Source organism: Myripristis murdjan, chromosome 19, assembly GCF_902150065.1.
Source record: "Myripristis murdjan chromosome 19, fMyrMur1.1, whole genome shotgun sequence".
Taxonomy (NCBI): domain Eukaryota; kingdom Metazoa; phylum Chordata; class Actinopteri; order Holocentriformes; family Holocentridae; genus Myripristis; species Myripristis murdjan.
Window position 1 is genome coordinate 21,937,956 of NC_043998.1, and position 23,296 is coordinate 21,961,251.

Here is a 23,296-nt window from a genome sequence, read left to right on the forward strand (position 1 = left end):
AATCAAGCAACTTTTTGATTGACGTTCATTCCAGATTGACCCCCTACTGTGTTGTGACACAGCCAACTCATCATGGCCTGCAGGTCTCTGCAGCCGCTTGACTCTCTACATCCTCCCGCCTCCAGGACAGATCCAGGTGAGTCTGAAATCTTGCTGAAAACTTACAATCCTCACCTTTGCATCCAGGAGATTCACTCACTCCAGCTTTTCACTTCACATGATGGATCTGATTCCTGTTGCTGAGCTGGTTTCTCTGATCAGGATCAAGTTTGTTGTCTGGGTTGACAACCTGACGAGCAACCTGATGTTTTTTTTTTTTTTTTTTTTTTTTTAAACCACTTGTAGGCAGGCAGACCCAGACCTGCCCAGCCAGGATCAAGAGGCGCCATGAAGTGCGCAAGGACACCACGGCTGACAGGAGGCCAGCCAAGAAGAAGAGGAAGGCCACCTCTGAGCGAAGCCTGGAGGCCGACGCAAAGAGCCTGAAGGGACAGAGCCCGGAGCCTCGAGCAGAGTCAGCAGAGGGAGTTCAGACACTTTCCTCCAGCAGCAGCTCTGCCTCGCTCTGCTCGGCCCACGGCGGCTGGACCATCAGCGCCGGTCAGAGCACACACACACTTCGGTCATGTTGATTCATCTCCAACATGTGAAAGGAAAGAAAACACAAAAACAAACAGAGAGAAAGAAAATGAAATCACTTCCAACAAAGAGCAGCTCAGTGCAACAGAAAATATCACATATTCAAAAAGGAGAGGGGGGAAGTGTGAACTTACTGAACCCCAGCCCTTCTCCATCACTTATTGATTGATTATTAATCACCTTCCTGTTATTTACACAGCCTAGATATTCTTAATTTTGTTTAAATGAAAGATAATTGATAATATCACACATAACCATATTACTTATATATCTGTCATAGCCACACTAATGACTCCCTTCTATATATAAATATGTGATATGTAGAATACAGTATATATTTCTACCTTATGAATACACTCAATGTATGTAATACACAATACATATTTACAATTATTTACAGCAGAAATACGTGTTTGTGCATCTTTTAAAATGAACATTGTTTTAGCTCCTAATCTCTAATCTATCCCATAATTTCACACCACACAATGAAACACAAAACCCTGTCATGGTTGTTTGAACCCTGTGAGTCTTTAGATTAAATTGACCCCTTAGATTATAATCCTAACCCTCGTGATCCCAGAGAAGTCTTTGAATATTAGCCGGTAGTGTGTTATTTGTGGCTTTGTGCACTGTTTGAAATATTCACACAATATCCACACATTTTAATCATTTTGATTTTAGAATTTGTGATGCAGACTGAAGTCACCGTAAAGGCGTCAGATTAGGATTATTTTCTTTTCTTTTTCTTTTTTTTTTTTTTTTTTTAACAAGTATAATAACAGAAATCTGTGTGTGTGTGCAGCTGATTTTCTCGCCATATACCAGCCGGTGGAGCTTCTTGGTGAAGGAGGCTATGGATCAGTTTATGCCGGCTACCGCATTGAGGACCATTTGCCTGTAAGACTGAACACACACACACACACACATACACATACACACACACACACTGTGATTTTTCTTCTATTCAGAAACCCAAATGATCCCAAACATCACTTTCATAAGCATTTAACCTAGGCATTTAATTTTGGGTACAATTTATGGTAATGTAATTTAAATTTTTTATTTTCTGCTCATTTTCATTTTCATTGGTAGTTTTCTTGCTATTTATTTTCTGGTTACTTTTGCGGTAATTTTATGGCAATTTTAAATACCTTAATTTGAAAAATATGTTTTTTCAAAGACGTCAAGTGAGTTTATATATTCACACAACAGAAGTGACATAAACCTGCTGATTTATTTTGATGTTAAAAAAGAAAGAAAGAAAGAAAGAAAATCCTGGCCTTTCCATGGCTCTCACTTGTTGCCCCGTCTGTCTTGCAGGTCGCTATCAAACAAATTGAAGAAGACGACGTGATCTGTACGCCGAAGGTGAGTCAATGATTCTTTGTGTTGAAATGATCAGTATTTTGTGATAAATAATGGTGGACATGTCTAGGGATGGGATTTGATTCCAATTTCATGATCAAATCTGCTTATCGATTCTCGAACGATTCTCTTATCAAATTTCACTGGGCAAGGGGAAGAAAAAAAAGTACAAATGGGTTTATTTGTATTAACTTTCTTTTATATCATTGTGTTGTTAAAATGCCACCACTCCTGTCCATCCAAATGACTTTTACACAGCTACATTTGAGTGTTCAAATTATTGAAGTATTTGTTAAATAACTGTACAAAACAGTACAAAACAAATATTATTTTTTTCTTCAGTCTGGGTACAGAAGGATCAGATGCAAGGAGCATTTGGCTGGAGAAGTTCTGATACTACCTGGTACTGGGTTATTTAAGTCAATAGCTTAAAAGGTATTGAGTACTGATACCCAGCCCTACAGCGTATACAGTATATATAAATACATTTTAAATAACTTTAAACAAACCTGAAGCATAAAAGAAACTCTCCTCTCCCTTTGACCCAAAAACAAAACTGACATTTTCAAAAAATCTGAAATTCTAATGTAGAAATTAAAATCCAGTAACATTTTAACATGTTACTAAACAATGTTCCTTCCTTTTTAAAAGGGTGTATGAGCTGAGCTGCCAAAAATAAAACCAGTCCAGCACTGACAAATACAACCAAGTCAGGAATGTTAATGTAGAAAAATAACAGTTTAACATGTTACTAGACCATGCTAGCTTTGGCCACGCTAGCTGTGGCATGTCCCTGGCTGTCCTGGGTTTCTTCTCTTCACTCTGGGTTTTAACAGGAACGTCCTCAGACAGCATCAGGACACAGTGCATGTGTGTATGTGTGTGTGTGGATAGAAAGGTTTGCTCTTCCTCCTCTCAACCTGCTGCTGTTTTCTTCCACCTGGATTCACGTGGTATATCTGGTTTAGGTGATCGATGGGAAGCTCTGCCAGTTCCCCCTGGAGGTGGAGCTGCTTCTGAAGGCGGGAGCAGGAGCGGGGCCATCGGGCAGCAGCGCCGCAGTGATGCTGCTCGACTGGTTCTTCATGGAGGACAAACTGGTCCTGGTCATGGAGAGGCCAGATCCCTCCACTGACCTGGAGAACTACCTCGCCGACCAAGGAGGCGCCCTGCACGAGGACGAGGCCAAGGTGAGCGGGTGGAAAATGAACTTTCAGAGACGTCAGACTTTCTTCACACCAGTACTCCATCAGCGTAATAAAACTGTCCACATTAGCAGCAGGAAGCGTTTGCTTTCCACAGCCAGCTGTCAGTTCTGTGCTTTCTAAATGCTGACAACTGGGTGTTTCAGTTCATTCGGTGTTTGGCAAAATGCTTTGTTGCAGTGTAAAACGTGAGTAAACTGCAATAAATGGGCCAAACCTTCACAATCCTTGGTTTGGTCCTTTAAAGAGATTCTTTAGTCTGTTTCCCTGGAGAACTTCAGGGTCCCCTGGTCTGAATCCTGTTTCAGGGACTTTCCACCTTGAGAGGAGTTCAAGCCTTCATCGCTCTTCCTCTTTCTGTCTCAGATTCTCATGAGGCAGCTTGTGGACGCTGCCATAGAGATTCACGCCAGGGGAGTTTTCCATCGTGACCTGAAGCCTCAGAACATCCTGGTGGAGACGGAGTCGCTGCTCCCGCGGGTCCGCCTCATTGATTTCGGCTGTGGCGACAGCTTCCATGAGGGATCCTACAGCGAGGACCGAGGTACCGGCTGCTGCTCCTGCTCGTCACTCCTCTGCCGGTCTCTGACACGGTTTGTTTTAAAGGTGACCTGCTGATGGCCCTCCCTTCATCTCTCTCCCTCTCCGTCGGTGTGTATTCCAGGAACCTTCTTCTACACTCCACCAGAGATGTTCAGGTGGAGGTGCTACAGTGCTGGTCCCACCACGGTGTGGCAGCTGGGGGTGGTGCTGTACGAGATGCTGACCTCGTCCATCCCCTTTGCCACCGAATACAAAATTGTCCACAGCGACCTTGACAGCATTGATGAGCTGTCCCAAGGTAAGACACACTCTCTCTAAAGGCCTGTTTCCACCGAATACGTTCCTGGTAGTATGTGGGGGGCAGGAACTACTACAGGAACTACTCGCTCGGCCCTATCGACTGCTGTGTCTCCACTGAGAGGAAAGTTCCTGTAAAGTTACCGGGCTCTGGATGTGACGTAATCGTTGCGCGTTTGACCGGGGCGTCAAAATGCGTGTTGTTAAAAAAGCGGGTTGTTAGTGTTAGCTAACATTAGCTAGCACGTTAGCGTCAGTTTGGTAGTGTTGAGCTGTGTCCCAATTCAGGGTCCGCATCCTTCGAAGGATGCATTTGAAGGCCAGTTACGTCACAACACTGCACGAAGGCCTGTCCCAATTCATCCAAAGTTGAAGGATCCTTCAAATTCACACTTCAAATGCGTCCTCCTTTTCAGCCGTTGGTAGCCGATTCGGAGGATGCACCGCGACTATCCTTCTCGGGCTCCCGTATCCCAAAATGCTTTGCGTGCTGCTGCTCAGTTGGAGGAAAGTTAACTGAAATGGCCACGGCAGCATCTAGTGGAGATTCGACATATAAATGTAGGTATTCAGATTTCACATTATAAAATATTTGGTTTTTACTCATTTGAACATCCAACGCCATATATGTTAAACCAAAACCCCAAAAGTCAGTTATTGTGCTGTCTTGTCTGACAGAAAGAAACGTTATCTTTCTGTCTCCGGAGTTTGTTGTCATGGTAACGGCAATTACGTGACCAGCAAATACTCCGAAGGCTAGACCGTCCCATTTGGTTGACGGGGAGGACGCATCGGATGCAGACCCTGAATTGGGACACAGCTTTGGTCGTGTTGCTAGGGACGCTAGCGTTAGTTAATGCCGGCTATTTTGTTGCTTTCTGTTGACACCACATCCCGCCGTGAGTATATATATGTATGTGTATTTATCCAATCAGCACCAAGTAAACCCTAAGCCCCACCCAGGAGATTTTCAGGGCCGTTCAGAGTACCTACCCCGAGGCAGGGACTTGTTTAGCCCCTGTAAAAGTTCCTGAACTCTGTCCTTCGGGGGTGGTTCCTGCGGTGGAGACACACAACAACGGCCCCGGCCCCGTAAAATTACCCCGAAGTTCCTGCGGTGGAAACGGGCCTCCAGGCGCACACACATTCACACTCTCACCGACAGTTTGTGCATTAACATTTGATCGCTGTCCCTCTGTCCAGACTGCCAGGACTTTTTGAGGCAGTGTCTGGCCAAGTCCCCCGAGCGCCGTCTCACCCTGGAGCAGATGAGGCTCCACCCCTGGATGTGCTGAATCAGCACTCCTGCACAGAGAAGACCATCCAGCACGCACATGTAAAGAAAACCTGCACACTTCCTTTAAAGCCATATGGAGGTTCAGTAAACTTCATTTGCCTGAATCTGTTCTTGAGCTCAACAGAAATCTCTCTTCTGCCGCTCAGGTTCACCAGGAGCTGCTGGCATTCCTTCATGTGCAAAAAACAAACAAACAAACAAACAATTATTTTGGAAACTGATTTGTGATGAAAATGAATGGAGACAGTGAATCACAGAATTTGGGATAATCAGTTCAGGGGATCACAGAACAACTAATGTAGACGTTTCCCCACCATGTGGACTCGTATCACACCCAGGTAACTTTACAACCCAACACTGGATTCAACTTTTATACAAGTTATTTTTATGTGAAAGAAACAGGAAAATGGAAAGTCTAAGCTCCTAACCCCTAAATTTGTTGCAATACATGAGAAAACTCTGCTGGTGAAATTTTTTCTCAATTGGACAACATTTACCCCTCTCTCATCGACCTTGAAGTTTAGCCATAGACTAACACAGTCTTTTTTCACACGTGAATAGGGTAAAAATTTTATCCTATAGATATCACCATGAAACTTACTAAGTTGATTACTTATAATAAGCCAAACAAAAAATATATTACAAGTTCTTTGAAATTCTTTGTTTACATGAGCAAATTTCAAGTTGAACTTTAGCCTCAATTGCAACATTATCCTTTCCCGAGAATGAAGGTGAAATTGAATGAATAAAAACAACAATCCTTGAAAACAAGTGACATTTATTCCCAACATGTTAGAATACAAAAGAGAAAACTCAAAAAAAAACTTAACAAAATATCCTGATATAAGTAGTTCTATTTATATTTACACATTTACATCACACATTCACAGTTTACAAAGGTAAAGGCTTAATTAACTTCAACTTAAATATCTGAAAACTGTTGGCCAGTCTGTGGGAATCTGAGGCTCCAACAGAAATCTGCACTTGTTATGTTAGCATGGTTGCTTAGCAACTGCACTTGCGGAAAAGGATCGTGTTGAAAACTGGGTAAACTTAAAAGTTCAACTTGAAATTTGCTCATGTAAACAAAGAATTTCAAAGAACTTGAAATACATTTTTTGTTTGGCTTATTATAAGTAATCAACTTAGAAAGTTTCATGGTGATATCTATAGGATAAAATTTTTACCCTATTCACGTGTGAAAAAAGACTGTGTTAAATCTATGGCTAAACTTCAAGGTTGATGAAAAAGGGGTAAATGTTGTCCGATTGATAAAAAATTTCACCAGCATTGCAACCAATTTAGGGGTTAGGAGCTTAAAAAATATGAAGTTGAAAATTTACATGTAAAAATGGGCCACCCTAGGTAGATATATATATATATATATATATATATATATGAACAGCTTGGTGTGTCTGCTCTGTAAGGAATATGAAAGACAAGACTGAGGATTTCTGTGTGCCTTCTCTCCACAGCTGGGTGTCTCTGCTCAGTGAAAAACCCTGAGATGGAGCGGGTCGTCGTCCCGCTGGAGAACCATGTGGCCCGGCTCAGACAGCAGCAGCAGCAGCAGCAGCAGCAGCAGCAGCAGCAGCAGGAGGAGAGCAGGGAGAAGGTCCTGCAGGACTCCTCGAGCAGCACGAGCTCCTCACCCTCACTGCACCGACTGGACTCTCCAGCCTGATGGTGGCAGGACAAGGCCACGTCTGATCTGAAAACACTGATTGTTTTGGCCGCTGTAGACTGCCACTGTTTTAACATGTTCACATAGGAACAATGAACTGTACATATTCTGTCAGCAGTAAAAAAAAAAAATGTCTCCATGATTATAATGATCCATGCTTTTTTAAGCTTTTGTAATAAAATCATAGTCTCTTCTTCCTCTTACTTGACGAATTTCATTCTTTTTCATTTTCATGGCACGTCAGGGACACTCAGACAAGACATAGATTACATTTGTAAGATGTGTAGCATCGTTTCATGGGTTTACATGTTTGTGATCTGTAAATTTACACCAGAAAGCAACATGTTTTTAGTTCATTATATATATATATAAAAAAAACAACACGTGCATGTTCTGCCTTGATCTCACATCTGAGACCGACAAAATCTACACACACAGCTTCATTATAAAATATTTATTGACTGGCCAGAACAGCACTTCTATATATTATAGTATATTTATATTTTATGTACACAAGACATTCATACAACAAGGTCAAAGGTCAAACTGAACCTGGTGAGAAAATGTCCACTTTGGGTTCTGCTTTTAAAAGAAATGCACCTTTTTCCACCGAGAGGAAACAGGTGGTGAAGTCAGATGTGGTGGAAAACCTCCAGGTGAGAGGTTTTCAAAGATCCTTTCGCAGCTCATTTGAATGTGCGGGACCAAGAAAAAACCCTGAAGCAGTTTCTCTCCGTTTGACACTCAGAGCAGCGACTGAGCGCCTTTGGCCTTGCTGGGACTTTAGTTTTCCACGCTGTTCCTCCACAAACTGCTGAGTGTTTTCAACCAGAGAGCAGCAACATCACTGCATCATGCTGGAAACATTTTCTGCAGCCGACGCACTTCATGGTTTGGTGTCCTGGCTGGGAGGAGCGTCCATCAGGTCCTTGAAGCCCAGTTTCTCCAGAGGCTCCTTGGCCATCAGCTGACTGGAAGCACACACACAGTACAGATTTATGATACAGTTCTCCACCTGTAACAGGACATCATCACAGTGTATTACCTGTGTTAGCTGTGATCTTTTCCATGCAGTTAGAAAATGAATGTGAATTTCCCAGTCTGGGATCAATAAAGTATACCTATCTATCTATCTATCTATCTAAAAGGAGGAGAGAACATGCTTTTAAAGGGGCATTACACTCAACTGAAGTGAGGACCCTGTAGACTGAACTTACAAATGTGGAATAAGTGCTTAAAATGATGGTTGAGGCTCCATGGTCCTCCATCTGATATTTCTCCCTTTTTCCACATTTATTCCACATTTTCACCAGCTGAGGCTAAATGGTCCTTGCGGCAGTTTTTCCCCCATTATGCAGCTTTTATTGTGAAATTTGGCAATGACAAAAAGTAGAACCAACAAAGCAGAAGCATCTCATCTTTGCTGACTGAGCTTTTATTGTGAAAGGTCCCAAAATCTGTCACTGATCATTTGTTCTCTGTAATGGATCTGATTTACAATGTAGTGCCGCACAACACTCAAGCACAAATGTACTTAAGAGAAAGTTAAATTACAGACTTTTAAAAAATACACAAAACAGTACAAGTACACAAAAAGCTGCTCAGTCACAGTGATGTGAGTAAATGTAATTGGTTCCCTCCTCCTCTGCTGTGGATCAGTGTCCAGGTGGCTGTAAGGTGTTTAGTTTATTTATTTATTTATTTTGAACATGTTGTATAAAAGGGCAACAGACAGTGCAACAACAGGGCAACAGAAGAAAAGTACAAAATAAATAAATTCGACGCTATTTCCTGGCTGGCCAGCACATGTTCAAAAGGGAGTAGGAAGAAGTTAAAAACTTATAGTATCCTACCCCTTGAGTTCCTACATATTACATATATATTGTATTATACCTAAGTAATTATCGTCAAAGTTATATATTAATCTATGAAATATAGAAATATAGAATCTGTGTAATTAACATCAATATTGTATTACTAATATATCAACATACAGAGAAATGTAAAGTTTTATTCAACGCTGCATTACCTGTAGCACCACTTACAATGCACTTATATTTAGTCATTTACACCCACATACATACATATATACATATATACATTCACACATACACATATGCCTATGTACATACCCATACATACACACATATATGCGTATATATGTACTTACACACATACATATACATACCCACATATTCATACATACACACCTAGTTCACTATTCAATCTTAGATTGCATACAACACACATTTATACACATTTATTTTCATTCATCCGTGATCCTATATCTTTTGAATATGTCCTCCCTCTTACTTTCCCTCTTACTTGTCCATGCGGCACTGCAGGTAGTCCTTGGACTGCAGCCGGCACTTGGAGTTGTCCATGCTGTTGTCCCTCAGGCACTTCATGAACTTCTCCTTGAAGGCTTTGCACTCTCCTGGAGGAAGCAGCCGGCGTCATGCAAGCAGAGAGGGACACACAACATCCAGCCATGCACTTTACATACCGTACACTGTAGGGTGTATTTGTCATAATGAATACAGACTGTCTGAATTAAGGATAGGAAACACTTTCTTGTCTACTATACCTTTATATATACTTATATATATATATATATATACTATACCTTCTCTATATACCTTTCTTGACCAGGCTAACGCTTTTGACTAAAACAGAAACACTAAAACACCAAATGGAGGCGTGGAGCTGACAAACAGGCTACTCGTTTAGTATTAAGAGAACGGTACGCCAAACTCCATACAGAAAATATCGTATTTTAAGGCATTTTGCGACTGGTTTAGAGCCACTTTCCCATGCGGCGTACATTTAATAAATAAAGCAGCCTTTGTTTCATTAGTTTTCTACCTCTAAAATGTTATTCCCACAACCGTCTTCCACCAAAACGCGACGAGGCGAGCAGAGAGGAGCGATAACCAGTTATAAATGTTGGATATTTATTAAGAATAAGCGCTGTTTGGTGTATAATATGTATGCCGAAGTGAAGGGGTGCTCCTCAAGATTCATAAAAGCTTCATGAGATATTGCTACACTTTGCCGATAAGCAGCGTTACATTGAAACCTTATTTTTTTAAATGGAGTCTGGCTGCCGTCAGAGTTAAACTGTTACCAAACCTGGTGTGTGTGTGTGTGCGTGTCCGAACTCACCGAAGTGATCCAGAGGGAAGGAGCCTTTATCAGGAGCCCGGGGCTTGAACGATTTACTTCCGAAATTCATAGCGGTAGACATCTTTGCGTTTACTGAATTTATGTGTTTTATAATTTCTGCAAGTCCTCTAGCAGCTACCCTGTCGCCGTCGTCGCTTACATATGACGTCTTGTTTCAAGGGGGTTGTCTGATTGGACAGGCGTTAGTAATCGATAGGAATGACGCGCCGACATCACAGTTTCGATAATCGATTCATTTTAATGAGAAGCGATAAATTAATGTCACATTATTCACAATTGGGCCGAATACTCATCAAATTAATTTAGTTTGCATTTGGAAATAATAATAAAATCTCAATGCGGCCATGGGATATAAGCAATACCATAAAGTAGAAGAACATGAGTACCACAAACTACAATATTAGCCCATAAAGAATATCATAATGATACAACAAGATAAAAAAAAAAAAAAACATTATATAAATCCACTGTCGGTTACCACAGACATATTGAATAAGGAAAAAATAATGCCTGTCTCATTGGTGCTTATTCTGACTTTTAAAAAAAAATCTGATCAGCCATTGAAAAGGGATTGCCTGGAAAAAATATGGAATAAGAGCTGACTGATTTTGAGTTTAGCTGACTTTATAGCCTATATGTGGAGGTTTTATTGGGGGACGAGCAAGTGCGCTCAAGCCGCCGCTGGATGTCCCACTTTGATAAGAGACGACTGGAGGAGAGATGAGGCAGACAGGCAGGGGGTGGAGGAGGAGGAGGAGGTAGGAGAAGGAGGTGATGGCAACACGGACTTGAGATTATGCAGTCAGCGAGACTCGGTAATAGAGCTATCAGAGAGAGAGAGAGAGAGAGAGAGAGAGAGAGAGAGAGAGAGAGAGAGAGAGAGAGAGAGAGAGAGAGAGAGAGAGAGAGAGAGAGAGAGAGAGAGAGAGAGAGAGAGAGAGAGAGAGAGAGAATTTCCCAGCCCTGCCGCCGCTGCTGCTCAGATTCAGTCTCGTTCTGTCTGCGTTTCTTTCTTCTTTCTTTTTTTGCCCATCTTTTCTCCCATCTCAGATTGGAGGTGACAGGGAGTCGGCAGGGGGTGAAGGAGCCAGCAGCGGATGCCCTTGTGCCAGCTTTCCATCCGGGTGAGGCTGGACCGATAAACTCACCAACCATGGCCCAGGAACCGGAGGGGAACAACCGGCTCCTGCAGGACGTGTTGGCCAGAGCCGGCAACGATACATGCGCGGACTGCGGCAATCCAGGTAGGAGACGCAGCCGGCCGGCCGGCGCTGATGCATGCGGCTGCAGCTGCACTTGTGCATGTGAGCGATGTGCAAGGCAGTGGGATATCCAAGGGAAAAAAAAAAAAAAAAAAACAGCAATCAGGAATGTCATGGGTGATTTTGCTCTAGGCCTCAGCTGTATGGAAGCCCATAACGCTGAAAATGCAGTGTCACACACAGTGAACCTGATGAAGGCAGACTGAACTCTGGACCTGCACTGAGCCATAAACACTCCCATGTCTCACCTGTCTGTGTGTGTGAGGGCCAAGAAAAACATGCCAGGCGGGCCCCTGTCTATGTTGAGTCAGCCAGCTGTCTTGTGTGTGTGTGTGTGTGTGTGTGTTCAGGGTGTGTGTTGGTGTTGTGGTCTGGTGTCATCATGTTTGGCACAGTCAGCAACCTCTGTGTGCCTCAGTGGGTAATTATTAGTGTGTACATGTATGTTTTCCTCTGTGGAGTCAAAAATGGGGATGATCTTCTTTTTCTTTTTTTTTTTTTTACATTTTTACATTTTTAGCCACCCCCCTATTTCCAAATGACACAATTAAATGGACAATCAATTTCAGCCTGGTCCCACGTCTGCATTAAAGAGTGACTTCATCCCTTTCTTCACCTCTCCATCCCCTCTTTTTCCTCCTCGCCCCTCCTTTCTTCTTACTGAAATGGTAATAAACCAGTGAGTGGCTATGGAGGCTCCAGTGTGGGACGAACGCCCAGTGCTTGGAGCCGAGCCCACCCAGGATGCCTGTTCCTTGGCCCTGGATACGGCTCCTCTGAGGACTGGCTGTAGCCGAGCGGGTCTGGAGCCAAACGGTGCTTTTGCAAATAAGATAGTTTTGTGTGAGCGGTGGGACGCTTGGAGAGGGGCTCTTCTGTGACTGAGGGGTGTTTTCAACTCCTGTTATCTGGTTTTGAAATGTCAGACAGAGGAGTTTGATCGTGGCTGGTGATGATCTGTGTGTCAGGTTGCATCTTAAAAGCAGTAACCCATGACGTGAAGCCGTTCTCAGTTTGTGAAAGCTTTTGCGTTTTTGCTGCCCTAAACCCTCGGTGTCTGGTAGCTCTTTCCTTGGAAGAAGCCTCTGGCACACAGGTAGCGATGGATTTCACATTTGAGGCAGCAGTTTGGAATAAAAAGAAGAAGAACCAGAGGGCGCCCCCCTGGTGGCTCACCTGGTAGAGCGCGTGCCACGCCTCTAGGTGAAGTCCCTGCCGCAGCGGCCTGGGTTCGATTCCAAGCCGAGCCCTTTGCTGCATGTCATCCCTGAGCAGACAAAGAAAAGAGCAACTCAAACTCCATTACCAGAAAATCCAAGTCCCGCCCACACAGTTTGATTGACAGGTGATCTCTGGGAAGTGCAGTGCAAAAACAACAACACTGAATGAGCTCGTAGAACCGAAGATGGAAATAAAAAATGACAGTCTCACACATTACCTCTTAAATGATTTACAGTCCAGCACATGCTACGTGACCCAAACTCTTCGGTATGGCAAATTGATGGCAATTTATTGCGAATTCACTATTTATTCATCATAACATTCTCAAATTCCAAAATTTAGTAGATTACAAAATAATACAGATTATGTATAAAGCTAGAAATGGACAACCAGGGGCGCCGCCAGGGATTTTGGGCCCCATGAAAAGAAATCTTATTGGGCCCTTGTATAGCCAGCCAATAGGCAAACCCTTTTTATTTCAGGCCTTTTGAGGGCCCCCTCCCCCATTGCGGCCCTGGGTAAACAGTCCCGCTTTTCCCCCCACTATGACGCCCCCGTGGACAACTACCACTAAGTATCCAGAGGTTGTTTAAAATGAGGGACAGCGGTTACAATCTGAGGGGAACAATCGTTTTTGAAAAACCAAAGATCCGTACAAATATAAAAACCTCGATTACATTGGCCAGTCTGAAAAAACTTTACAAGAATATCTTAATTATGCAGTACACTGTCAAAAAATAGTAAGTACATCTTTTATCTCACAAATCCATGCCATCCTGTTTTTTTTTTGGTCTTGTCCTTTTGGCGTCCGATGTTTTAGTTGACTAAAAATGTACCAATTAGTAGCTTAATTAAGTTTGTATTTGTTTACTGAAAGCTGCATCGTTGGTTGACTACTTAGGTGTTAGTTATGTTTGGATTAGCTCATATTATGTGTAAATAGTTTATTTGTGATAAGGGTAGGTGTTATAAGCTCTGCTTCAGCCTACACCTTTTCGGTCAGTCCTTGTTTTGATTACTTGTGCATTGTTGCTGATATTCTCTTTCTTTTTTTCTGTTGCTTTAATTGACCAAAATAAATCAAATCAATCAATCAATCCATTTATATGACTTTAGCAACGGCAAAATGGGTGAATACTGCCAGAACAGCAGGCTTAAGTACGGGGATGAGTTTATTTTTCTTTCTGCAGTTTTTGGCCTCTCTGTTTCCAGATGATGCAATTAAACCAACAAAATAAGTATTCACCTGCATTATCAATAATAGAGTTAAGGTGTCTGTTGACGCATCGTTCGTAACGCTCATAACCAATTTAGACAACCTCATTAATTATAAAGCGATATCCAGTGTTTTGCAGCGACAGAATGAATGGTCCTTTGCCATGTCCACTCTCACGCTGACATGATTGTCTCAAAACATAAAAGTTTCCTCGTCTCTTGAGCATCAGAGACGGCGACTGACAGTTCCACCATCAAATGAGCCGATTGGCCGTACAAAACTAGCTGAGACGGCTCCTCGGGTTCTGCTTGGTGCATGTGCTGTTTTTGCCTGTGCAATCATCAAACCTCATGATTAAATTTGTTCTCAGCTCGGGCGAGATTGAGACTCAGTTGGACACGTGGCGATACGGGGAGGGGGGCAAAGAAACTTCCGGGAACCGCGTTAGAGAGCTCTTTTAATTTCATCTGCCGCCGGACAGAAGGAAACTCGATATGCTGGTTTTCTGGGGACAGTTGGCACGGTGACTGATAACAAGGTATCACTGCCGGGCACATGGGAAGCGTCCATCGATTTAGTTCACCAAACCGTCCCTGCCCTCATGCACAGAGACGAAAGCCTGGCTCTGCTGGGACGGCTCCTTCGGTTCTGCTTGGTGCATGTGCTGTTTTTGCCTCTGTAATCGTCAAACCTCATGATTAAATTTGTTCTCAGCTCGGGCAGATGTTCTGGGATACACTGATGTGACCGTCCAGCTGTTTTTGAGGGTGGCCTAATCATCGGAGAAGCTAGCTAGAGTCACCAAATCCGAGTCCCAGCAGGGAAACTGTGGGCTGAAACTTGCCCTTTGCTCTTTCAAGTAAAACTGTCCAGGTGACCCTTAAGCAAGGCACCTCTACCCTAACTATTGGTTGATATTACACAACTGTGGCCGAATCCGTCAGCCCCTGTGGTCATGAATGTCTCTCTATCTGGATGAAAGCAAAGCAGATTGATTAGGAAGTGAATTCCTGCTTCTTTTTGCAGAGTTCATTGGAAGTTCACATTGGGTGAAAAACTAGAGCAGCGTCGGAGAGAGTGGTTTGTAAAAAAAAAAAAAAGGAAAAAAAAAAAGAGGCAGTTTCGGTGCTGCGCATACTTATACACACATGCAAAGACACTGCTTAATTAATGTTTTTCTAAAGCCCCGACGAAGACAGACCAACAGAGGTCGAAACATGTTGGCTTTTTAATGATTCAGCCTCTACAATCTACAGTCTGAATCAGAATCAGAGATACTTTATTGATCCCTGAGGGGAAATCGGGTCAGTTGCAGCTGCTCGGTTCTCAAGAGGAGAATTGAATTATAAGAAAATAGAGAGAAATACAGAATATGAAAATATGTGCCGTACAATTTTTAAAAAGTATGTGCATTATGTGTAGTTGTTTCAAAGGCTTTTCAGTATTTCCGTCCTTGTTGTCACATTTCCGACGTGGATCTTTTCTGAAGTACACTGCTTGATGTGTTTCCAGTATAACTTTAGACTTTTTGTTTTGTTTTGTGTGTGTGTGTGTGTGTGTGTGTGTGTGTGTGTGTGTGTGTAGGGGGTTATGGGGATGATCTCCGCTTGCTTCTGTCTCTGTTTGCTTTCTTTAATTACGAATGGCATCATCTACCAAAATAAAAAGTCACAGAAAAAGAAAAACTTGAGGCAAAAATGTAAATGTTAGTCAGTATAACTCAGAGTTACTGGGTTGGGTTTGCAACCCCGCTCATGAGAATTGAAGGAAAATGTTTCTGCCCATCCAGTGTTTGACCTCCACGCCCTGTTTAGGACTTCAGTGTCAGAATACCTCTTATGTCTCTAGTCGTGTTTCCTTCATGGGTTCCTTTTACTGCTGGAAAACATATTTCTATTAGTTTTTTGCATTCAGGTCATATATTTGCATCAACGCAACATCATGATGACTCGCTCCAGCCTCCTCCACGCCACCACTTGTTTCTGAAAACCACAAAAGGAGTGTTGGAAAACCCATCCATCAGCCAAAGCCTTATCTTGCCTTACTTGCTACCAGATCAAGAAATTCCCCGGCTCATAATTCATGGCTCATAATGGCCATGATATGAATTATTGATGCCGTTTCGTCAAGTCTATCCCATATGAGAACTGGATCTTATGTTATTGCTTCTTTTTTTTTTTTTTTAAATTACAGTTTTATTAAAGCTCAAAAACACCACAAATCATCTCACCACGGCCAAACACACAGCAGGAGATGGCGGGTAATCTCAGGTCGGAAGATAAAGAGACAGATGGCCTGAACAATAGGTACAGATGAAGGTTGGTAATTAATAGATGTCTATATTTAGTATTTGGTTTGGTATTTGCGGTCGTATCACAAATCTCTCAACATCTGGCCCTATCGTGAAGGTCGATCGGAGAACAGTCTGTACGCACGTAACGGCAAAATATACGGGCCTAGAAAAACAGAGAAGCTGAGGGAGATCATGTTTTGTGGTTCAGCTTTATAAGTCAGAATGAATAGTCCGATCATGTAAATGCTGTCTTGTGTCTGACTCTGTCTTTAAGTTTCTACCTCAAAACACTCGAGTTTTAGCTTCAAAAGGTTAACCTGAACAAACCAACAGAACAAAGTAACCCACGTTAATGCGACTAAAGTTGCCACAAACACATTTTTAGGAGACGTAGCTGCTCATGACGGTCTCATTGAAGTAGCATACATCCTAGGTAGGCTCCCTTATTTGGGTAGGATATCCCACAAGGCCATGCATCACACAGAAAATGATGGATTGCCATAAATAGCTGCTTCAAGTTGATTACCTTGGAATCGGGCGACACTGTGTTGTGTGTAACGTTAATCATGTGATGTTTCCTGTGTAGGTCGTGCAATTAAAGTCACTGATCAATAGGTTCCCTAATAAGCAACTTTGCTGACTGTTGCCCCGCTCATGTGGTGTCGGGTCTGTAGTTTATTCAAGTTTCCCAGCAGGAAGTGCTCATGAACACCTGATCAATCCATTCCATTCCAGGGTTTCTACATGTAACGCACCATGTTTGGTTAACTGTTGTCATGAGTGCCATAGACTCCAATGTTAAAACTATTAAAAAAAAAAAAACTATTTCAGGAGTAGGACTGAGTGAGATCATGCTGTCATAATTTCAGAGCCCATATTAAAGGACTTGAAATGAGTTGAGCTGTCGAGGTTTTCATGAAATAAAACAAATGGAGGCGAGTGGCTGCTCTGCTCATCGACTGACATTCATTCAGCTCAGCCCTGGATGAATGTCCTCCTCTTGAAATAGTGCTTTTATAACAGAGTTTTAACATTTGAGACTACAGGCTCTATTTTAAAAATCTAAGCTCATGTTCAGGTGCATCCAGGGCGTGTCCAACTCCACCTTTGCTATTTTAACGGTGGAAAAAAGGCTGGTTGCTGCAGGCTCCTGGTTCAAAAGGCTTGTACTGAGTCTCTTCAGTAATCCTGGCTGTGTTTTGGGCGTAACATGCAGTGAACCAATCAGAGCGCCGTCTCCCATCCCCTTTAAAAGCCAGGTGTGTCACACCTTGGTGGGTTGCTGTTATAATGGTGGATTTTCCAGGTAAGAAGGAGGGAAACGGATCAGATCATCTACGGCGACAGCAGGACTCCATCTGAGCTCCCTGAGGTGAAGCAGCGTCCCTGTGTGTGGGACAAGCAGAGCGGACGCTCGCCGGCGCCCCCTATGGAGGCCACCATCACTGTCAGCACTGACCTCAGAGCTGCTGTTTGTTGCTCAGTCACTTTTCACATGCCTCAGGACAGCAACGCAGCAACACTGCAGCCGAACACAGCTCATTTTATGGACACAGGAGACGGTTCTGTTTCCACAACGTGAAAATGACAACTGAGCCGCTCGGAGACTAGAAAAGACACTAGTATCACGGCTGACGCTGCTGTGCGCTGGGTGTAAGATAGCGCCCGGCGGCACGTGTAATGTTGCTCATGATGACATCAGTTAATCAAACATGGCGGTGAGGTCAACAAGGTGAATGGGCCCAGTTGTGTCGTTTCAAAATGGCAGTTTTCTGTGAATGACGATACATTAGATCTCATTCCTCAGTGAGCCAATGACTAAATAATTTTTTTATAATAATGTTTATAATAAAGTCCCAAAATGCTTTACTTCCGTCTCTGGTTGTTTTTGTAAACCAGTGACAAAGCCAAGCTCACCTTGTTGTGATTCACTTAACAAGCTACAGCATTTCTGCCTCCAAGTTTTGATGCACTTGACTGAGTTTGACCGACCTGAGCCACCACATGAGGAAGATGATGATTTAAACATTGCATATGCTCTGTGTTTGTGTTAGAAAGCTTCCTTCCAAATCAGACAGACCCAAGAGCTGATGACCTCCAACATGGCCACCAAAAGGTGCTCTTTACCTGTGACGAGGGCCTCATACTTCCATGGTTAAGCCCTGCAGTGTGTGTGTGTGAATGTGCAAGTGTGTATCGCTGAGGTGGGCTGTCACTTCCTTCCTGAGCTACCCGTCACCAGTCAGCATCAACCAGACAGGTAACCTGCCGGAGTCTGAAAACACACAAAGTGGTGGGAACTTTGGTTGGAGAATTTTTCTGCCGAGTCATTCTGTCCTTCCTCACCTTTACAGCGTTTTTTTTTTCTATCTTCCATCTGCCAGCGTGCATAGATGAGGCTCCGTGGCTGAGCTGGGAGCTTATTTGGTGGGGTTTCTCTGCAGCTCAGCAGCGGTGTGGTTTTGCCCTTCGCTGAGGACACACAAACGAGCCGTTCCCTCCAGGGAGACGCCTCAGCAATCCTCTGTGGGACCCAGCCGGTAGAAAGGCACAAAAAAAAAAATCGTCAGGAAGTGTGATGAGATAGGAGCAGGTTTGGGCTCCTGTGGCAGGCTGCCTGTGGCTGCTCACAGTGTTTGTACGTAGCCGGCTGGGTGTTTTCAAAGCCTCACTTGTCAAGGGAAAGCTGGAAAAGGTAGAAACTTGTTTCTCTTGACCAGACATGGCACATCTCACATGCTAATAAAAATATCTCTCATCAAATCATCACTAACTACTTCAATATATCCATCAATAAATATGTAAATAAATAAATACTTCAATATATCCATCAATAAATGCATAATTGATTAATAAATACTTGAATATGTCCATCAATAAACCTGTCAAAAGATACATAAATGATTTAACTGAATAATTTATTGTTTATTCAGTGATTTATAGACATTTGTGTGTGTTTATCTATTAACTGGAGGGTTTATTGATGGACTTCACGCTCCAACATGCATGTTTAGGGCTGCTTCACTGTGCCAGGTGAATTTCTGCAAACAGATGCCTCCTCACCTGAGTTTGTGGCAGCCAGAGCAAAGTTGTGTCCATCTCTGTCGTTCACTCTCCTCCATTAACATTTCATACATTGCTCTCTGACTTAAAGTGCGGTGAGTAAGAATTTTAAATTTAAAAGACGGGATGCATGTGTGTGACGTCAGCGCGGGCCGCCTGCCGTTCAGCAGGGATGCTGCGCCCCGGCCGCGCGTGTGTGTTTGGGGTTAACGCTGCTGACTGTGTGCTCTTCCTCAGCAACGCCCCGCTTCACACTCACACAGCTACACAGATTCACACCCAGGAGCCGCCCGGCGAAACCACAGCCTTCTGCTGTCGGCCACTGAGCCGCTCCGCTCGACTAATTCAGGGTTTAGTGACTCGATCAAGGGCATCTCAACAGTAGCCGAGTCCACCCACGTTCCCCCAGCAAGTCTGGGATTGCAGCCAGTGACCTTCCAATCACAGGCCTGCTTGTCAAACTCTGGGCTGCCGCTGCCGCCGGTGCATGCGTGTGATGCTTTCGCAGCCTCTCTAAGAAACGGCTACAAAAAGAGCCTGTTTGGCTCTGCGAAACACCACAGTCGTGCTTTACACTGCTTTGCATTTTAATGAGCTGTTACTTGAGATGGTGTAGCAGCATCACGCTGTGCGATGGCTTTGCAGGTGCTGTCAAGTGAAAAAAACGTTTTAAGTCTGATTCTGATGATTTTCATGTGTTCATTTAAGTAGAAACATTGCAGATCGCTCTGTGGAGATCCTTGTAGAGCTCTTTGAAAAACAATAAAATATATTAAACATTTTTCAACTGCACTGATTAAAATAAAGTGCAGAAAAACAAAATAGGAAGAAATAGAAAACAATAACGCTCTAAAGAAATTCTCATGATGCACACTCCTTTAAAATAACAATGACAGCACAAAAAGACACACACACACATTCAATTTTGAGGTTCTGCCACTTTATTCCACTATTTCCGTGGACATGACACTTTCTACTTTTCCTACATTTCAGAACAAAATCTTGCACTTTTTTTTTCTTGGCTGGATTTTTTTGAGTGTAAACTAACCAACAGGATGTGGAGCAGTCGGAGCTACAACATTAAAATACTTCTCACAGGTTAATGCATCAATAATGTAAGACTCCTTTGTTTCACACCAAACTCCCATTTTACTGAGAATACTGTTTTATTTTTAAGAGGGAAGTAAAGGGTTAGAAGTGAAGGAAGTGAAGGATTCTTAAGAAGTGACGGTGTGATCCTTTACTCCTTCACTTCTTAAGAATCCTGACTCCTGAAAAGAAAGCTGTTCTCCTTGAATGCTTGAGTGAACATTTTAACGGGGTTATATCAATATTCTTAGGGTTAATTGTTTTATAATATCCACTTCTGCGAAAATATTTACTCAAAAAGTCAATCTTTTAGAAATCAAAATTCAAAATGGTGTCAAAAATGAATAAAATGAAGACTTTTGCCAATTTCTGCCATAGCCTCCTGAGACCCGAGGAAAAAAAGTGTCTACCAATTTAACTTTTTTGTGATTTCTTGTCTAGTTAGAGTTAAAACAACAACTCACAATTTAAAATTTCACAAAAATATTTTTATTTTAGATTTTACAGTACGTCCACTGTAGTGGATTTTACTGTAAAAAAACAGATAATTTTAAATTTAAATAAAAAACCAATCAAATAACCACAGACAATCAATTACAGACAATCAATGCCATTAACAAGAAAATATATAATTTTCATGAGTAAAAACCAATAGCTAAACAATATTTGACTTCCTGTTTCTTTTTTCACTTCCTGTTTCGTTTTTCTGTAGCTGCCATTTTGGCTCAATAGAAAGTGGGTGTTTCCCTCATCCCACCTTATCACATGAGATATCACTGGAAAGGCCTGGATCTCCTCTGTACACCAGGACTGGATAGGGTAGCTCAAATGAGTAAAAGGATATAGACAATCAATTGATGTCCACTACAGAGGACATAATTGAATAGGCTGGGTCTCAGGAGGATAGAAAAAGGCGTCCACAGGATCAGCTGGTCTAATCATCTCCCACTGTTTAAGTTTGTAGTGTGATGTAATAAAAGCTGAGTAACCATAACATGACACTGTGCAAAATTATGGTTAATTTCTGAGTCAGAGATTTTCCTGAGCAAACAGCACTGGATTGCGAAACAGTTCAAAAACGTCGGCGCAAAGTGCAAATAATGTCATTTCGATGGAAAGCTTGGGAATTTTCCGTCTTATTTGTGATTACTGCAGCGGTGTACAACACTGTGTGTCACCGTCACAGGTTTTGCATGGCGGCACGTTGAATTCAGTCAGCGACACACTCATGCGTGATTTTGTTTACAGGGAAACATACAAACGGACACGTTCATGCTTTTATCCTCCGCAGGCGCTCCTCCCTCCTCCGCAGCCTCGCACCGCCAAATAAAAAGCCGTATTGTCTCTCTCTACCAAGAAGCCGCCGGATCATTCCCTGTAACTCCTGCACAAGTTGATGATTTTTTTTTTTTTTTTTTTCCCCCCAGACTTCCTCTCGGGGATGGAGCCGGGGTGCAGCGGCAGTTCAACAGACATGTGGTCCAAATGTTCGACCTCCACATGGAGCGGATAAACAGCAGAGTCACACTACAGCAGGAATTTCCCTCCTCCTGTATGTCATGACTCTGTTGTTCTCTGTAATCCTGTTGAGGAACATCGTCTCCGTGCACAGGGAGAAGCCTCTTCTCTCTCTCTCTCTCTGTGTGTGTGTGTGTGTGTGTGTGTGTGTGGTTACTCAGTCATGCGGCCACAGTAATCTTCATGAGTGCTGTCTGAAGCCTGACTCAGACGGCAGTGACCTCATCTCTGAATGGCTGATTGTGTGTTTTGTGTCAGTAGGGCTCTGTCGGGTGGGGATGTGTGTGTGTGTGTGTGTTTGTGTGTTTGTATGCATATATGTTGGCAACAGGGAGACAGTGAAGGCACACGGTACACAGAAAAAGCGAGAGATTTAATTTCCCTGCATCAGAGCATCGTCTTTGAAGCCTCGCGTTTGATCATAATCCAAAATAAATTAATATATTTTTTAAAAAGTATTGCATGTCACGATTCAAAAGCTAAGAGAGCTCACTGAACATAGCGATATCACCCTAAAGGGGCTTTTTTATTTTGATTTTGGCTGCAAATTTAGTGATAAAGCTCAATTTGATGCAACTTGCATACAGAAGTCACTAATGCACGTGTAAAGGAGGATATTAGTTTCATTATCGTTATAGCCTAAGGCCGGGCATTAAATCAATATATTGATATTGTGCTGGATATCATCTGGGATTTTGGATATGAGAATATGGTGGTGCTGCATAAATGTTGTCTTTTCCCAGTTTTAAAGGCTGCATTATGGCTGCTAGTTGCTCTGTTATTCGCCTCTACCTGCTTGCTCATCATATCCACATGACTAATGATTATTCATCACAATTATTGATATCTTCTGTGTAAATGTCTTATGAAAGTGCTAATATTCAGCTCTACAGTATCAGTGTCGAGGTATTTGGTCAAAGAGATTGTGGTATTTGATTTTGTCCTGGTGTTCCCATGAATGTTTACATCTTGTTCAGTTTTCCCGTAACGCCTTTGCAGTGCACGATGTGTGTAATTGCGTATTTCCTTGTTTTTCCTCGTGCAGCGTGCAGTGACAGGTCTAGACTGAAATTTCATTACTGTCTCAGCTTGCAACCTAACCGTGAATTAAAAGACACGGATGTGACAGGCGAGTGTTTAAGGTGACGATTATTTCCTCCAGGAAACTTCAGATTTTTTTTTTTTTTTTTTCTTGCGGCTGTCAGCTGATTGACAGGAAACACGAGCGCAAAACACAACACAGCGCTGATGGGAAAAAAAAAAAAAAAAAAACATTCAACCTGGGCACAAATATGGATAATCCAGAGGTAAATCCTCATTTCAGATTTGAGGAAAACCAAATTATGAGTTTGACAAAACCAAATAAAGGCTTCATGTTTACTGTGATGGATTAAAGACGGAAAATAAGCCACGATGCC

At 42.6% G+C, this 23,296-nt stretch overlaps 3 protein-coding genes across 3 annotated transcripts in view; 2 read left to right on the plus strand and 1 right to left on the minus strand.

The window, feature by feature from the left end:
* The first annotated feature begins 72 nt into the window (after positions 1–72).
* Positions 73–5,344, plus strand: LOC115378245 (serine/threonine-protein kinase pim-2-like). Its single transcript, XM_030078434.1, has 8 exons — positions 73–136; positions 346–600; positions 1,442–1,536; positions 1,960–2,007; positions 2,973–3,194; positions 3,576–3,753; positions 3,874–4,050; positions 5,253–5,344. Exons 1-8 carry the CDS (start codon positions 73–75, stop codon positions 5,342–5,344), a joined length of 1,131 nt encoding a protein of 376 aa, XP_029934294.1.
* Positions 5,345–7,372: 2,028 nt separating this feature from the next.
* On the minus strand, positions 7,373–10,376 carry cox19 (cytochrome c oxidase assembly factor COX19). The gene is made up of 3 exons (XM_030078674.1): positions 10,196–10,376; positions 9,356–9,467; positions 7,373–8,001 (listed from the first exon to the last, which is right to left on the minus strand). The coding sequence occupies exons 1-3, from the start codon at positions 10,275–10,277 to the stop codon at positions 7,917–7,919; spliced, it is 279 nt and encodes a 92-aa protein (XP_029934534.1). The 5' UTR covers positions 10,278–10,376; the 3' UTR covers positions 7,373–7,916.
* Positions 10,377–11,226: 850 nt separating this feature from the next.
* Positions 11,227–23,296, plus strand: part of LOC115377866 (arf-GAP with dual PH domain-containing protein 1) — a 38,789-nt gene continuing 26,719 nt past the window's right edge. Inside the window, 1 exon segment of the mRNA XM_030077925.1 lies at positions 11,227–11,460. Coding sequence (XP_029933785.1) covers positions 11,370–11,460 — 91 coding nt within the window. The 5' untranslated portion in view covers positions 11,227–11,369.

Excerpts from the sequence above, each read along its gene's own strand:
- LOC115378245 (XM_030078434.1), top strand. The coding sequence starts at position 73 with ATGGCCTGCAGGTCTCTGCAGCCGCTTGACTCTCTACATCCTCCCGCC. Across the intron at positions 601-1,441 it reads CGGCTGGACCATCAGCGCCG|CTGATTTTCTCGCCATATAC; the intron begins GTCAGAGCACAC and ends GTGTGTGTGCAG. Across the intron at positions 3,754-3,873 it reads ATCCTACAGCGAGGACCGAG|GAACCTTCTTCTACACTCCA; the intron begins GTACCGGCTGCT and ends TGTGTATTCCAG.
- cox19 (XM_030078674.1), bottom strand. The coding sequence starts at position 10,277 with ATGTCTACCGCTATGAATTTCGGAAGTAAATCGTTCAAGCCCCGGGCT. Across the intron at positions 9,468-10,195 it reads CTTCCCTCTGGATCACTTCG|GAGAGTGCAAAGCCTTCAAG; the intron begins GTGAGTTCGGAC and ends TGCTTCCTCCAG. Across the intron at positions 8,002-9,355 it reads CTGCAGTGCCGCATGGACAA|TCAGCTGATGGCCAAGGAGC; the intron begins GTAAGAGGGAAA and ends GTGTGCTTCCAG.